The following is a 17,935-nucleotide window of genomic DNA, read 5'->3' as shown; positions in this document are numbered from 1 at the left end:
TATAGTAAATGCGGGGTCCAGGGAGACCAGATATAGTGAATGCAGGGTGCGGGGAGACCGGATACAGTGAATGCAGGGTCCAGGGAGACCAGATATAGTGAATGCAGGGCCGGGTAGAGCGGATATAGTAAATGCGGGGTCCGGGGAGAGCGGATATAGTGAATGCAGGGTCCGGGGAGACCGGATATAGTGAATTCAGGGTCTGGGGAGAGCAGATATAGTGAATGCGGGGTCCGGGGAGACCAGATATAGTGAATGCAGGGTCCTAGGTTTAGTAACACTTTAATGTCATTCATTTATAGTTACTTCAGTAACGACTGTGAACTGATGTATTATCAATTCATATTTTCTGGTGCCAGGATAGAAACCGGGGGGAAGGGGGGCAGCAGGGGGGTATGTGCCCTGGGTGCCCCATGCTCCGGGAGGCCCATGCGACCTCCCTGTCACACTTGGACAGGAGGGGTGGCGGAAGCTGCATTTACTAGAACCGATCAGCTGAAAGCCAGCTCATCCTCCTCTCTATCCCGTCAGCATTCAGTGGCTGCAGAAGGAAAATACAGCCTATCGGTTCTAGTAAATGCCGTCGCCCCTCCTGTCTAGTTCCCACTTCTTTCTGCAGACTCTTTTTCAATGTAGGGCCAGGGAGCTTCAAATTCTAATCTATAAAAAGTAAAATCCAGGATTAAAGCAGCATTTAACCCAAAAACAACAATGTATTATATTGCAGCTTTTTAGATGTGATGACTGTATTACTTTTATATAGGCTTTGTTTCCTTTATTTTTATCTGGTGATCCTGCCCATACAGCTGTTATTTTTCAACTTCCTTTAGCAGGCTGAGCTGCCCAGCAGAAATGGCGGGGATGAGACAAACCACTGACAGGGGTGCTTGCGATGATCAGCTTTTATTTATTTATGTAAAACCTTTATCCCCAAAGGAAATAAAAGCTGTTGTGACTGCTTACAAAGTGTTAGCTGGAATTGAGCTTTAATTTCCAAGGCTAGTCCACCTAAATCTGCTAGTGTATCTAACATTACCCTCACCTCAGATTCACAATGCTACTGTCCAAAGGTGTCTCCATTGCTCATTCATCCAGAATGGAGACACCCTAAGACAGGAAGTATGCTACAGACTAGATCACCAGGTGAAAATAAAGGGGAAAAACAGCCTATAGACACCAATACAACCACCACATCTAAGGATTAGGGAGCTGGAATATATTACAGTTCTGTTTTTGAGTTTAGTAAATCTTCAACTAGATTGCTCTCACACAGCCCTGACACTGCTAGATTGGTCTATAACCCCTGCACTGCAATGGCTGTCATCTATAGGCCATTTTATTGTGTTGGGTAAAAATTTAGATCTGGACCAGTCCCTTCGGCTTGGCATTCTTATCCTCTCTTTCTCCTTAAAAATTCTAAATGAATGACACCACCATTCCTGCATTACTATGCATCACGTGTTTTATCACCACAAAACGTTGGTCTAACGCACTCTGCCTTTGCTTTGTTAAGGTGGAACATGTGGATAAAATGCCCCCAAAAATTATACAGAAGGAGAGACCATCTACGGTGGAAAACCTGAAAGATGGGAAATCTGTCATCCAGATCACATCACGAAACCTGAAAGCCTCAGATCCTGACAGCGCTGATGATGACCTTCTCTACGTCATTCTGAAATCTCCCAGTTTTGGACATTTGGAAAATGCAAAGACAGGTAAAGACAATGGGAGTCACCACTGCAATAAGGTATTCCTCAAACTTTCTATGGAGGATCTCATTCATCTAGGTCAGCCTTTCTCAATCAACACAGAAGAACCCTTAGAATAACTCCCTGGTCTCAGGGAACCCCTGCTAAAAATGCTAAAAATCTACAACTCATGGTACATTAGTGTGATGGTCAGTGGGAAGAGTTATCCCCTTACAGATACCTAAAAAGATCAATGGTGTCAGAAGGAACATATCTGAGAGGCAGAAATTGCTCATTGCTCAAGGAACCCCTAGCAACCTCTGGAGGAACCCTAGGGTTCCATGGAATCCTGGTTGAGAAAGCCTGATCTGGGTTATTGTATAGCTCAGGGCTGTCCAACTGTTGGCAATGCATGCAACCAGTGGGAGGTTGGTAGCCAGTAGGAGCTTTTTTGTGGTCCATCCTATCTGTCTATGTTCTATGAGGAAGAAGATGACGAGTTGTGTCTGCCATGTCGCACCAGTCTGATCTTTGCTCACAAGCTGGTTGTAGGTAACGGCCACTTGTAGGCAGTATGGCCACTTGCCATTCTGCCTATGCTTGAGTGTATCACCAACTCAACCCTTCCAACTTCCTTCAGCAGACACAGTCGCTCCCTGCACACACATCACACCCAACTTGGGCAACAACAAGATCCTTTCTGTGCCATGATCCATCTACTGCTGTATTATGCCAAAGCTCATGGGCTCAATGGTGCTGGCAAGAAGAACAGAGCCCACAGGAACCTTCATAGTCACCAAACCTTCAGTGTGCAGCTTCTCCCTCAGCCCCAGTAATGCTTTCCTGAGTCCAATCCTGATCCAGTGATGTACACAAGAGCAGAAGCTCTACTGGGTCTACCACAGCCAGTGAGGAGGGAGTGGGGGTGGGGCTGAGCCATGCTCTGTGTGTCTCATAGACACACAGAGGCAGGTCGGCATCAAGCAGACACCAGTGCCACTAGAGCCAGCAGCTTTCTCTGGGGGTACTCAGAAGGGGGGAAGGGCGAGTAGCTCCAGTGGGGGACCTGAGAAGAGGAGGATCTCAAAGGAGGGTTTTCAAACAAAATTCTACTAGTGTGTGGCCAACTTTAAGGAGGAATGGGCTCTATCAAGGCATACCTGCCCTCAATTTATCCATTGCTATATACTGTATGTTCCAGGATGAAGGCTCTTATAGTTTAAAGTTGGAGATCATGCTTTACTGTGGGCCTTCACAAGTCAGTGTGACATCCACATCTATTTGCAACTGTTGTGCAACTAACACAGGGAGCATAAACTGCAACTAGACAATTTGAGGACTTCTCAGTTTTTTGCTGCTCTTCACAGACTAAATGTCCAACAGGATTCCAAATGCTGCTCGTGATGTGTACTCTCTTGGGAGTTAACAGCTACAGAAGGTCACTTTCCTTCAGCATTGGGGGTCATCTAATCATGTAGCCACAGGATCACTCCTTGCCTCCTGCCAATATCCACCAGGTTCTTTACAGTGAGGGAGATGTAGATTCACGCCACCATAAGACAGCTGGACTCTTCCCCACCAACTTCCTCTTGGCTTATCTCCAGTGAGCTTCCTCCTGACCCAACTTGACCCCTGGACATGGATCTATGGATATGCCCCCTAGCTAAGCGTAGCTGGGAACTCAACGTCTTCTTCAAAGCTTTCTTAGGGATCCTGCAGAAGGGGCAGACCCCTGTACAAGGGTCTCCTCCTGCAGTACTGGACCCAGGAACACTGCACCCTTCTGCCGAGACCTCAGATTATTTATGGGCTCTATCTCCACCTTCTGGGCACACGTTCCCACGGATTGGCTGGATTTCCATAAATATTCCCATAAATATTCAGGATGCCTGTTCTCTTATCCCTCCCACTAGACATCTAGAAACATCTAGAAGATGGGGGTGGGGGGAAGTAACCAAACAGCAGCCTGTGAAACACTGATCAGCCCTAAGCAATCAACCCCTGCTCCATTAATTACAGACCAGCTAAACTACATTTTCTCCAGCAGTTTACTCTACACTAGGTGGGTGCTACATTTGTATTGTTTTCTCAGGTAAAAATCAGTTTCAAAATCTTGTAATGATAAAGGAGAGTGTATTTCCCATAACCACTAGACTTGGGCTGAGTGAATTTGCCAAAATTGATTTTGCCCCAAAATGATCCACTTTTTCTTCATTGAAATTTTACTGAAGCTGAAACTTTTAGGGCCCATTCAAACTTGGGCTTTGTGTTTTTTGTGAGTGTGAGTTGTGTTGAGGCTGTGGTCCTGACTACGCACCACATTGGAAAAGTGTAAATGGACCTTCAGTTTTACTAATTTAGCTGCTATGGCGAAATTTGCTTTGAAATTCAAAAAAATGCTAGTCTTGTAACAAAGGATCAAAAAACGGCAGTTGGCTTTGACACACAGTCATTGTGTAATCATTCAGTTAGGATTTACATCGACTTTAACCATCTTGTATCTGCATGTTACTTAATCTGTTTTATTCCACAGGTGACCACATCGGAAGAACATTCACGCAGAAGGATATTAATCAGAGGCTCATTCGCTATGTCATTAACCCCTTGTTAGATGTGAATTCAGACAGTTTTGAATTTCAAGTCTCTGACCCAGCCGGGAATAAAATTCATCCTGAAATGTAGGTTCCTTGTGGAATATTGAGGTCTGTGTGCTCGTAAGAACATTGTATCTGTTTCAGAGCCATGCTGGGACAAGTTCCATTAGCATCCTTGGTGAAAAGCCCCCCTATGAGCTGGGAACTACTTAAGCAACATAGGATGCAGGTCCTACCCTTTTTGCTTCACCCTCCTGCTAAAGCACCCAAGGCAGATACCTTTTTCTGCGTACCCCTTGGCCCAACTTTTTGTTGCTAAGGGCTTCCACACCAACGCACACGCACTACCCAGAACAGTGGGATATCCTGAAGAAAAAAAATACACTCACCGGCCACTATATTACATCTTGTTACCAGGTGAGGTCTTCTGCTGCTGTAGCCCATCTGCTTAAAGGTTGTGCGTTCAGAGTTGGTATTCTGCATACCTTGGTTGTAACGAGTGGTTATTTGAGTTACTGTTGCCTTTCTGTTATCTCCAACAAGTCTGCCCATTCTCCTCTGACCTCTGGCATCAACAAGGCGTTTTCATCCACACAACTGCCGCTATTTTCTCTTTTTCGGACCATTCTCTGTAAACCTTAGAAATGGCCATGTTTGAAAATCCCAGCAGATCAGCAGTTTTTGAAATACTCAGACCAGGCTGTCTGGCACCAACAACCATGACATGTTCAAAGTCACTTTAATCCCCTTTCTTCCCCATTCGGATGCTCGGTTTGAACTTCAGCAAGTCATCTTCACCACGTCTACATGCCTAAATGCGTTGAGTTGCTGCCATGTGATTGGCTGATTAGCAATTTGTGTTACCAAGCAATTGAACAGGTGTATCTAATAAAGTGGCCAGTGAGTGTACACATCCTTTTACTTCGGGTCCATTTGTAAAACAAATTCCTGCTACAAACATGTTTATTTACTAAGATCATCAGTTCCATCTAGTGGCCATAATATGCTATTTTCCTGATTTTGGCATTTAAGGGAAAATATGGCATTATGGTCACTAGATGGAGCTGAGGATCATAGTAAATACACATATTAGGACAATTACGGGGATTATTTGTGATGGTTGTGCCAGTCATTTGAGCAGTGTTTTTTTTTATATAAGTAGACCCCTTAGAGTTGTATCTACACCACATTTTATTAAAACCAGACATCTCATGCTATGGAAATAAATACTTTTTTTGCATTTAAACATAGCTTTTTGAAACAATATTAACCAAGAAAGCCAAGATAAAATAAATAAATCCTGAGCACTTAGTGTGACATACAAAAAAAGACAGGGATTACGCAAACCAGTAGAATCTGGCTTTGGGATTCTGATGTTTTTCATCTCAGGAAGGGTTGGTCTATGGTAGGGGTCTCCAAACTTCACCCCCAGGGCTGAATGTGGCCCTTTGCTAGCCTTTATCTGGCCCTTGGGTTACTATTCCTCCCAATGATTTAAGGCATTAGTCCTCCCACTGATGCCTAAAATGGGGCACTATTTCTTCCACTGATACCAATGATGAGGCACTATTCCTCCCACTGATACCAATGATGGGGCACTATTCCTCCCAATAATACCAATGATGGGACACTATTCCTCCTACTAATACCAATGATGGGATACTATTCCTCCCAATAATACCAATGATGGAGCATTATTCCTCCCACTGATACCGATGATGGGGCACTATTCCTCCCAATAATACCAATGATGGGACACTATTCCTCCTACTAATACCAATGATGGGGCACTATTCCTCCCACTGATACCAATGATGGGAAACTATTCCTCCCAATAATACCAATGATGGGACACTATTCCTCCCAATGATACCAATGATGGGAAACTATTCCTCCCAATAATACCAATGATGGGACACTATTCCTCCCACTAATACCAATGATGGGGCACTATTCCTCCCAATGATACCAATGATGGGGCACTATTCCTCCCACTGATACCAATGATGGGACACTATTCCTCCCACTGATACCAATGATGGGGCACTATTCCTCCCAATGACACCAATGATGGGGAACTATTCCTCCCAATAATACCAATGATGGGACACTATTCCTCCTACTAATACCAATGATGGGGCACTATTCCTCCCAATAATACCAATGATGGGGCACTATTCCTCCCAATGATACCAATGATGGGGCACTATTCCTCCCAATGATACCAATGATGGGGAACTATTCCTCCCAATAATACCAATGATGGGACACTATTCCTCCCACTGACACCAATGATGGGACACTATTCCTCCCAATGATACCAATGATGGGGCACTATTCCTCCCACTGATACCAATGATGGGGCACTATTCCTCCCAATGATACCAATGATGGGGCACTATTCCTCCCAATGATACCAATGATGGGGCACTATTCCTCCCACTGACATCAATGATGGGGCACTATTCTTCCCACTGATACCAATGATGGGGCACTATTCCTCCCAATGATACCAATGATGGGGCACTATTCCTCCCAATGATACCAATGATGGGGCACTATTCCTCCCAATGATACCAATGATGGGGCACTATTCATCCCAATGATACCAATGATGGGGCACTATTCCTCCCAATGATACCAATGATGCGGCACTATTCCTCCCAATAATACCAATGATGGGGCACTATTCCTCCCAATGATACCAATGATGGGGCACTATTCCTCCTAATAATACCAATGATGGGGCACTATTCCTCCCAATAATACTAATGATAGGGCACTATTCCTCCCAATGATACCAATGATGGGGCACTATTCCTCCCAATAATATCAATGATGGGGCACTATTCATTCCAATGATACCAATGATGGGGCACTATTCCTCCCAATGATACCAATGATGCGGCACTATTCCTCCCAATAATACCAATGATCGGGCACTATTCCTCCCAATAATACCAATGATGGGGCACTATTCCTCCCACTGATACCAATGATGGGGCACTATTCCTCCCAATAATACCAATGATGGGACACTATTCCTTCCACTGATACCAATGATGGGGCACTATTCCTCCTAATAATACCAATGATAGGGCACTATTCCTCCCACTGATACCAATGATGGGGCACTATTCCTCCCACTGATACCAATGATGGGGCACTATTCCTCCCACTGATACCAATGATGGGGCACTATTCCTCCCAATAATACCAATGATGGGACACTATTCCTCCCACTGATACCAATGATGGGGCACTATTCCTCCTAATAATACCAATGATGCGGCACTATTCCTCCCACTGACACCAATGATGGGGCACTATTCCTCCCAATAATACCAATGATGGGACACTATTCCTCCCACTAATACCAATGATGGGGCACTATTCCTCCCAATAATACCAATGATGGGGCACTATTCCTCCTAATAATACCAATGATGAGACACTATTCCTCCCACTGATACCAATGATGGGGCACTATTCCTCCCACTGATACCAATGATGGGGCACTATTCCTCCCACTGATACCAATGATGGGGCACTATTCCTCCCACTGATACCAATGATGGGACACTATTCCTCCCACTGATACCAATGATGGGACACTATTCCTCCCACTGATACCAATGATGGGACACTATTCCTCCCACTGATACCAATGATGGGGCACTATTCCTGCCAATAATACTAATGATAGGGCACTATTCCTCCCACTGATACCAATGATGGGGCACTATTCCTCCCAATAATACCAATGATGGGGCACTATTCCTCCCAATAATACCAATGATGGGGCACTACTCTTTCTCCTACTGACCACCAACCCTGAGGCCATGTTTTTTTTCACTGATGCTGGGCCTGGGACATTTTCTAACCTCCACAGGACACATTTTCGCCTTCATAAAGTTTGAAGGACAGTAATCTGGCTGTTTGAAAGGTTTTGAGATCCCTGGTCTATAGCATAGAAGGTCCCAGCACAAAATAGTTGACTATCCAAGGATGAAGAATCCCTTTACATTGGCTACTTTTCGGTGAGGGTTACATGGTGGGTTAGTGTGAGGGTTATAGTTAGGATCAGTCTTAGCATTACAGGAAGGGTTATTGTTAGACTTAGATGGAGGGTTAGTTTTGGGATTACAGGGAGGAATAGTGTAAGGGTTACACAGAGAGGAGTTAGGGTTACAAGGAGAGTTAGTGTGAGAATTACATGAAGGGTTAGTGTTAGAGTTAACAGAGGGATAAATATGGGGTCACATGGAAGGAAAGTGTTACGGTTACAGGGAAAATTTGAGTTATGGTTACATGTAAAGTCAATGTTAGGGTTACAGGGAAGGGCAGTTACTGGGAGGGAAAATGTTGGAATTGCAAGGAGGGTTATTGTTGGGATTAGAGTAGGTGTTAGTGTTAAGCATACAGTTAGGGTTAGTGTTGGTGTTACAGTGGGGGTTAGTGTTGAGGTTACAGGAAGGATCGGTGTTAGGGTTACAGTTGGGTTAGTGTTGGGTTATAGGGAGGGTTAGTGTTGAGGTTCCAGGGAAGGTTAGTGTTAAGGTTATATGGAGGGTTAGAGTTGAAATTACAGGGGGGTTAGTGTTAAGGGTATGGAGGGTTAGTGTTGGGTTAGTTGGGGCTACAGGAAGGGTTAGTGTTGGGTTTAGTTGGGGTTACAGGGGGGTTAGTGTTGGGGTTAGTTGGGGTTACAGGAGGGGTTAGTGTTGTGGTTAGTTCGGGTTACAGGGGGGGTTAGCTGGGGTTACAGGTGGGGTTAGTGTTGGGGTTAGTTGAGGTTACAGGGGAGTTAGTGTTGGGGTTAGAGGGGGGGTTAGTGTTGCGGTTAGTTGAGGTTACAGGGGGGGTTAGTGTTAGGGTTAGTTGGGGTTACATGGGGGTCAGTGTTGGGGTTACAGGGGGGGGGGTTAGTGTTGTGGTTAGTTGGGGTTACGGGGGGGGGGGGGGGTTAGTGTTAGTTGGGGTTACAGGGGGGGTTAGTGTTAGTTGGGGTTACAGGGGGGTTAGTGTTGCAGTTAGTTGGGGTTACAGGGGAGGTTAGTGTTGGGGTTATGGGGGGGTTAGTGTTGCGGTTAGTTGGGGTTACGGGGGGGTTAGTGTTGGGGTTAGTTGGGGTTACAGGGGGGTTAGTGTTGGGGTTACGGGGGGGGTTAGTGTTGTGGTTAGTTGGGGTTACAGGGGGCTTAGTGTTGAGGTTAGTTGGGGTTACAGGGGGCTTAGTGTTGAGGTTAGTTGGGGTTACGGGGGGGTTAGTGTTAAGGTTACTGAGAGGGTTAGTGTTAGAGGTACAGGGACAGTAAGTGTTATGATAGCTACAAGACATACCGGTAAACATTTTTGTGTGTTTTGTTTGTTTGGCCGATTGTACAATCTGTAACATCTGCACAATAATATAATTGGCTTCTTTCAGTCTGGAACTGCAGTGGTCGATCTTACAACTTGCTGAGCCGTATTATCGGGTTTGTGAAAACTCGGGGACTCTCGCTATCACGCTGAAGAGAGCAGGGAGCAGCAAGGATCCAGCATTTGTTGGTATAAAGGTAAGATCTGCTCTGCTGGAAGACAATGGAAACATTTTAAAATATTCCCATAAATATCACTTTAAGGGACACGTCAGTGCTGAACTGGGGTTTCTTTCGATTTTTCTTTTTTTTTTTCTTAAATTCTTTATTTACCAATTTTCAACATTACATGGCATTGAGCATCAACAGTGTACAGAGAGATGCGGCACAGGATAGCGACATTGATACAGGCAACGAGTTTCACATAGTGTGTAAGAGTCGCATACAAAAGTCTACAAAATCGACAGTCTGGATGCCTTAATAAGATTAGCACCTCCCAGAAAGCCAATGGCTGCTGTCATTAAACAAAATATACCATAGTCATATCCCCCGCATGGAGGCGATGGATCAAATACAGCATAGTGGAAAAAAAAGATATGGAAGCTGGATTGGGATGTCTCTTTGCTATGTGGGGATGTCTCTCTGCTGGATTGGGCTGTCGCTTTGCTATGTGGGGATGTCTCTCTGCTGGATTGGGATGTCTCTTTGCTATATGGGGATTTCTCTTTGCTGGATTGGGCTGTCTCTTTGCTGGATGAGGATGTCTCTTTGCTGGATGAGGATGTCTCTTTGCTGGATAGGGATGTCTCTTTGCTGAATTGGGATGTTTCTTCGTTGGATTGGGCTGTCATTTTGCTGTATTAGGCTGTCTCTTTGCTGGATTGGGCTGTCTCTTTGCTGGATGGGGCTGTCTCTTTGCTGGACGGGGATTTCTCTTTGCTGGATTGGGCTGGATTTTTGCTGGATACTGACTGCAAAGCCCAAGAAACATCAGAATAGGATGGAAACTGTGGAAACAGAACTCCTCCTGGAATAATTCGCTGTCCTGTCTTTCAATTCGCTTTCTTTACTAATGGACACCTAATAGAAATTCTTGACACCTTGCAGCCCATTTTCAATTCAAATCAGCTGAATACATTCCAGGTACATCAAAACAAAAGGATGTTCAAAGTTGTACAGCTCGTTTTCATTTTAAACCAGCCCCAGCTTGGGTACAAAAGCCTCTCGCCTTAAAGGCTGACGCTTTTATTAGTAAGCAGAGCTCCAACACCCCCTTGCTACATCAGACCTATAGATTTGCATTCAGCAAAGTATATATATTCTGATAATTAGAGAGGTTAGGTTCTGATTTGGGCATGTCGGACCTTTGCATAGAGACCACTGCATTGACACAAAGAGCAAGGGTCCTTCTCAGCAGCATGCTGGCAGGCGAAAGCCTTTTCTACACAGGCTGTGGGTGCTTTCCAAAGAAAATGAACTGTAAGACCTTGAACATATCTTGATGCACCTGGAATATATTTAGCTGATTTAAACTGACTTAATGGTCATGAATGTTCTACTTTTATAGTTCCAAGAAAACAGGCTTGGCATGCTTTGGAGCAGTAAAACCGTCCCCTGTATTGTGGCTCTCCAAGAGGTCTCCTTTTCTTGACACTCTAATATTCCAGTACGAGTTCTGAATACATATCTTACCCAAACCACTGAAATCTTCTATGAGCTTTAACATGTTAATGACATTTCAAAAGTCTTTTCAGTCTTTCTAGTCCTGTGATTCAGCTTTAACCCTCTTACTGCCACCAGCGTATGTAATACGTCGGTGACTTGGGATTCTGATCTAAGGGGGACTCTGATATATGGAGGGGGACTCTCATGTAAGGTGACTTTAAAGCCACATGCCGACCGCAAATAGCTGAATGACAACTTCATTGCGGCCAGCCAGTCCTGGGAGGGCGTCATATGACGTCCTCCCAGAACGCCTCTCCTGCGCGCACCCCGCAATCTCCATGATTGTTGTGTCCTACAGACACAGCTGATCACGTGATGGGGTAAAAGGCCAATCACAGCGGCCTTTTACCACGTGATCAGCCATGTCCATTGACACACTGATCATCGGGAAATGCAATTGCCGGTTGTCAGCTGCACTTTCCTCACGCTGTCATTGCGTGAGGAAAGGACTGCCGAGAACCGGCAGTTGTCAGAGGGATCGGCACCGATCATCAGGGCACTGATGATCAGTGTCCAGATGATCGATGCCCAGCAGTGCCACCCACCAGTGCCGCCCACAAGTGCCCAGCAGTGCCACCCACCTGTGCCCATCAGTGCCCAGCAGTGCCACCCACCAGATCACTGGCCTATGGGTAAAGAATAAGCAAACATTTTGTTCATTACACTGTGTTTGTTTCAATCTCACTAGGACTCCTTGACTGTGTAGCCATTTTTTTTTCAAATTCTTTTTTTTATCACCCAGCATACAGTCAAAGGATGAGTATAGATTGTACAGCAAATGCATAAGGACATGTTTGTATCATGTAAAAGACATTAACAAAGCAGATAACAGATGGGCAGCACAGTGGCTAAGTGGTTAGCACTTCCGCCTGGCAGTACTAAGGTCTTTGATTCGAATCCCAGCCACGGCACCACCTGCCTGGAGTTTGCATGTTCTCCCTGTGCCTGTGTGGGTTTCCTCCGGGTACTCCGGTTTCCTCCTACACTCCGAAGACATGCTGGTAGGTTAATTGGCTCCTGTCTAAATTGTCCCTAGTATGTGTATGTATGAATGTAAGTTAGGGACCTTAGATTGTACACCCCTTGAGGGTTAGGGACTGATGTGAATGTACAATATGTATGTAAAGTGCTGCGTAAATTGACAGCGTTATATAAGTACCTGTAATAAAATAACAGAACAAGAGTGTACATCAGGATAAGTCATGGGTAGGTATCTGCGTAGAGCATGATCCGGGGTATTATTTTTCTAAATCTCTCTGACTGTGGGGCTCTTCCATTTGTGTAAATAAAACAGGGGTAGGTTACGGAGTCAGGACCCAGATCTGAATCTGCAACCTCTGCTTTGTCTAGCAGTGCCTCTTCTTGCTGGGCCACTTGGACAGCTCACTGGACAATTCATTGAACAAGCTTGCCTTGAACCTTGTGTCTAGTGAACCTTGAACTCTTTGCTGCTCCCATGAACTTCCTATTTAGGACGTGCCTCTGTCAAATCATTGTGCTCTCTTCAGTCAGTATCTCACTCTTGTCACTCCGGCTGCTTTATGTGTCTTTGATACCACTTTTTACTGACCTTTGGCTTGTTCCTTGACTACTCTTCTGCTTAATCCCAACCTGCAACCACTTGTTACCGACCTTTGGCTTGTTCCTTGACTACGCCTCTCCTTGATCCCGACCTTCAACCACTTGTTACCGACCTTTGGCTTGTTCCTTGACTACGCCTCTCCTTGATCCCGACCTTCAACCACTTGTTACCGACCTTTGGCTTGTTCCTTGACTACGCCTCTCCTTGATCCTGACCTTCAACCACTTGTTACCGACCTTTGGCTTGTTCCTTGACTACGCCTCTCCTTGATCCCGACCTTCAACCACTTGTACCGACCTTTGGCTTGTTCCTTGACTACGCCTCTCCTTGATCCTGACCTTCAACCACTTGTTACCGACCTTTGGCTTGTTCCTTGACTATGCCTCTCCTTGATCCCGACCTTCAACCACTTGTTACCGACCTTTGGCTTGTTCCTTGACTACTTTTCTGCTTAATCCCAACCTGCAACCACTTGTTACCGACCTTTGGCTTGTTCCTTGACTACGCCTCTCCTTGATCCCGACCTTCAACCACTTGTTACCGACCTTTGGCTTGTTCTTTGACTAGACTTGATCCCAACCTGCATCCACTTGTGATTGACCTTTGGTTTGTCCCTTGACTACACATCTGCTTGATTCCAACCTGCATCCACTTGTTATCAGCCTTTGGTTTGCCCCTTGACCACGCTTCTGCTTGATCCCAACCTGTATCCGCTTGTTATCTACCTTTGGCTTGCCCCTTGATTATGCTTCTGCTTGATCCCAACCCGCATCCACTTGTTATCGACCTTTGGCTTGTCCCTTGACTACTCTTCTACTTGATCCAAACCTGCAACCACTTGTTACTGACCTTTGGCTTGTTCAATGACTACGCTTCTCCTTGATCCCCAGCTCGATCCTGAGAACTGTGGCCTGGTACTAACACGCAGCAAAACCCATCTCCACCATCAGGAGCTCTGGTGAATACCAGTTGGTGCTTAGACTCTGCACCTCGTGTGAGCCAGGGTGACCTGCTTATATACTTATCCTGCTTGTCAGTGGGAAATTCTCTACTGCTATAGGTACTGGTCTCCAAGCCTGACCCCTGGCCGTGACACAAGAGTAGGTTAGTCACAGGTGAATCCCATGGTAGTGGTAGGAGAAAAGGGTTCGGTGGGGGTGAGTGTTGGAGGAGGTAGAACTAAGAAGAGGGAAATAAGGTGGTGGAGAGTGAACAAGGGCCTAACGAAGGCCGGCCATTGGATGGCGGGGAAAGGGTGGGGGAACAACTGAGGGGCATAATGAGATGTTGTCAAGGAACACAAGGAAGTTGGGGGGTAGATGAAGTCAGGACAGTAGGAGGGGGGTAAATAAGTACTGGGTCCACTCAGCCCTGTCCTGCCAGCAGGCACTTACCATCTTGCAAGTAGTTGAACTCCTCAAACCAATAGAACCATGTCTTGTCGAACATATCCAATCTATTTTTTTTTTTTTTTTTAATGAGTCAGGTCCTTCATCCTTCTGATGTTGTCTACTTTAAGTCACATTGGAACCACTGAGGGGCATAATGAGATGTTGTCCAGGAATGGGAGGGAGGTAAGGAGAAGATGAAGTCAAGTCAGTAGGAGGAGGGGGGTAGAGATGGGTACTGTGTCTGCTCAGTCCTGTCCCACCAGCAGGAGCTTACCCTCTCCCGAGTAGTTGAACTGCAACCAATAGAACCATGTCTTGTTGAACATATCTGATCTATTTTTTTGGGAATGAGTCAAGTCCCTCATCCTTCTGATGTTGTATACTTTAGGTCATACTGGAACCTCTGAGGGGCATAATGAGATGTTGTCCAGGAATGGGAGGGAGGTAAGGAGAGGATGAAGTCAAGGCAGTAGGAGGAGGGGGGTAGATGGGTACTGTGTCTGCTCAGTCCTGTCCTACCAGTAGGCACTTACCCTCTTCCGAGTAGTTGAACTGGAACTAACAGAACCATGTCTCATTGAACACATCTGATCTATTTTTTTAAGGAATGAGCCAAGTTCTCTATCCTTCTGATGTCTACTCTTTAAGGTCACATTGGAGCTGAAGGGGGTATACTTTGCACCAGCGAGCTGGAAAATAGGCTTCGGCTGTATTTCTGAGATGTCTTGGAATTGATTTTTGGTATATTATGGTGGGGATAGAGTTACTGAGGAGGAATAAGAAAAAAAGGGTCGAAAAAACATGGAATTTGGTACATTTTTGAGAGATCCTATGTACCTGTTGCCAGAATTCTGTGAGTTTAGGGCCAAGTTTATTCAAAAAGTGAAACTTGGCCTTTAAGCTGTCTGTAGATGACCATGGTTCTTCTTCAAAGTGGAACACGTTTCCTTTTTCTGTAAATTCTAAAAGCTTAGTCCAGGTGACTAAATATTAATTATTTTGTATTACAAAATGAAAAATTGGTGTACCTTCTGTAGAATATTTCTGTTTTTGTCATGTTAGCAAATGATGATTTCAGCTCCGTACATTTATTTGTTATCACTTCCAGTAGAAAGCCGATTTTCACATAAAACATTTGCTTTCCTTTAAACTGTATTCTATTCCAGAGCTTTTTTGTTACTCCAGAATTTTTGGGTTTAATACAACCAAATCTAGCAACGCTTTTTTTTTCTCATTTTTTTTGCAAGTTGACAAAAAAAAATAAAGTTTGGGGGCTTTCAGCAGGCTCAATCCTCACTAAATCCTTCCAGCACACACATCCCCCGTTTCCCCGTGCCAAATCCTGGAAGGTGTTGGGCTTTGGAGGAAGATATTTATGTAGGGGCCACCGGTTCTGTGTGCATGGACATGTAAAGAGCGAGATAACAGGCCTGCAAAAATCTGCTTCAAGTCGATAAGCCGAGCCAAACGCAGCGACTGTGCCTGCAGATAACTCACAGCGCCTGGATTCCCGGTCAGGCCTGGAAATAAAATTTTAAAAATCAGTTTTCTTTTATTATTTTAGGGAAAAAATACAGACTTGGGTTTTTTTCTGCTATTCATTCATTTTTTGCTTGTTTAGTTTTGTTGCTCAGGGACAGATTTACATTTTATGTTTGCAGGGCTAAAAAAAAAAAAAAAAAATTGGAAGGAAACAAGGGCAGGTAAATGTAAATACATCGATTATCTCACTTTTTTTGCAAAACCTTATAAAATTTAAATTTTTTTGTTCCATCGCTGTTTTTTTCTCTCTCTCTCAGTTGTAGTACATCACAGTTTTGAAATTATCTCACTTTTTTGCAAAATGTTTTTTCCAGAATCTGTTTTTATTGTACTTTACATTTTTTTAAATAGTAAAAAAAAAAAGTTTTGTTTTCTTTAAGAGCACTTATTTGTTGAAAAAAAAGGAGATGCTATTTTGAATTGTCTGGGTTTTTTTTTCATTGAAACTCTTGGCCTGATTTTACAAAGAATAAAGCAAAAATTAAAAAAATTAGAAAGGATACAAAACATAATAAAATGCCATTTTTTAAATAATTTTTTTCTTGGTTATTGTAGGTCACATTTTGAAATTATTAAAAAAAAAATGTTTTGCTTTTTTAACAGCACTTATTTGTTTTAAAAAAATAGGGTGGACGCTATTTTGGATTGTCTTTGTTTTTTTTCATTGAAACTCTTGGCCTGATTTTACAAAGAATAAAGCAAAAAATAAAAAAAAATTTGAAAGGATACAAAACATAATAAAATGCCAATTTTAAATCATTTTTTCTTGGTTATTGTATGTCACATTTTGAAATTATTAGAAAAAAATGTTTTGCTTTTTTAACAGCACTTGTTTTAAAAAATAGGGTGGACGCTATTTTGGATTGTCTTTGTTTTTTTTTCATTGAAACTCTTGGCCTGATTTACCAAAGAACAAACAAACATAATAAAAGTCCACTTTTAATAATTTTTTCTTGGTTATTGTACATCACATTTTTTAAATTATTAAGAACAAAAAAGTGTTGCTTTTTTAAGAGCACTTATTTGTTTAAAAAAAAAAAAAAGGGGACACTATTTTGGATTGTCTTTGTTTTTTTTCATTGACACTCTTGGCCTGATTTACCAAAGAACAAACAAAACATAATAAAATGCAGTTTTTAATAATTTTTTCTTGGTTATTGTACATCACATTTGTGAAATTATAAGGAAAAAAGTTCTCATTTTTTAAGAGCACTTATTTGTTTAAAAAAAAAAAAAAAAAAAAAGGAGACACTATTTTGGATTGTCTGTTTTTTTTTAATTGACACTCTTTGCCTGATTTACCAAAGAACAAACAAAACATAATAAAATGCAGTTTTTAATCATTTTTTTCTTGGTTATTGTACATCACATTTGTGAAATTATAAGGAAAAAAGTTTTGATTTTTTAAGAGCACTTATTTGTTTAAAAAAAAAAAAGGGGACACTATTTTGGATTGTCTTTGTTTTTTTTCATTGGAACTCTTGCCCTGATTTACCAAAGAAAAAACAAAACATAATACAATGCCATTTTTAATCATTTTTTTTCCTGATTATTATACATCACATTTTTGAAATTGTATAAAAAAAAGTTTTGCTTTTTTAAGAGCACTTTGAAAAAAAAGGGAGAGGCTATTTTGGATTCTGTTTTGTTTTTTTTTTCATTGAAACTCTTGGCCTGATTTACCAAAGAATAAACCAAAACAATTAAAAGGTTAGGTAAAAAACATAACGTAATAACAATTTTTAATAAATTTTTTTCTTGGTTTTTGTACATCACATTTTTTTAATTATTTGAAAAAATGTTTTGCCTTTTTTAGAGCACCTTGTTGAAAAAAGAAGATATTGTGGATTGTCTGTTCTCTTTTTCTAATTAAAACTCTCTTGATTTACCAAAGAATGAGTCAAAGCAGGAATCTGTCATTATGGTATGCTTGGATTGCGGGCCTGCGCGCGCATGCGGATGTTATCATAGCTGATTGTACATTCAATGCAGGTGTTTTGGTCCTAGTTTCCAATACGTATTGAACATCCAGATAGTAATATGTATGGGTACC

The 17,935-nt window shown here is 43.0% G+C and overlaps 1 protein-coding gene across 1 annotated transcript in view; it reads left to right on the top strand.

Moving 5' to 3' along the window:
* The window catches only part of LOC149452180 (FRAS1-related extracellular matrix protein 1-like), a 278,816-nt gene that overhangs the window by 210,481 nt on the left and 50,400 nt on the right, over positions 1-17,935 (top strand). The window contains exons 26-28 of the mRNA XM_089689678.1: positions 1,514-1,715; positions 4,222-4,366; positions 9,711-9,840. Coding sequence (XP_089545804.1) covers positions 1,514-1,715; positions 4,222-4,366; positions 9,711-9,840 — 477 coding nt within the window. The remainder of the gene's footprint in view (positions 1-1,513; positions 1,716-4,221; positions 4,367-9,710; positions 9,841-17,935) is intronic.

The sequence above is a fragment of the Staurois parvus genome, unplaced genomic scaffold (assembly GCF_062004578.1).
Source record: "Staurois parvus isolate SC_StPar_1 unplaced genomic scaffold, SC_StPar_1.0 ptg000491l, whole genome shotgun sequence".
In the NCBI taxonomy this organism is placed as follows: domain Eukaryota; kingdom Metazoa; phylum Chordata; class Amphibia; order Anura; family Ranidae; genus Staurois; species Staurois parvus.
This window is presented reverse-complemented; position numbering and strand designations above follow the sequence as displayed.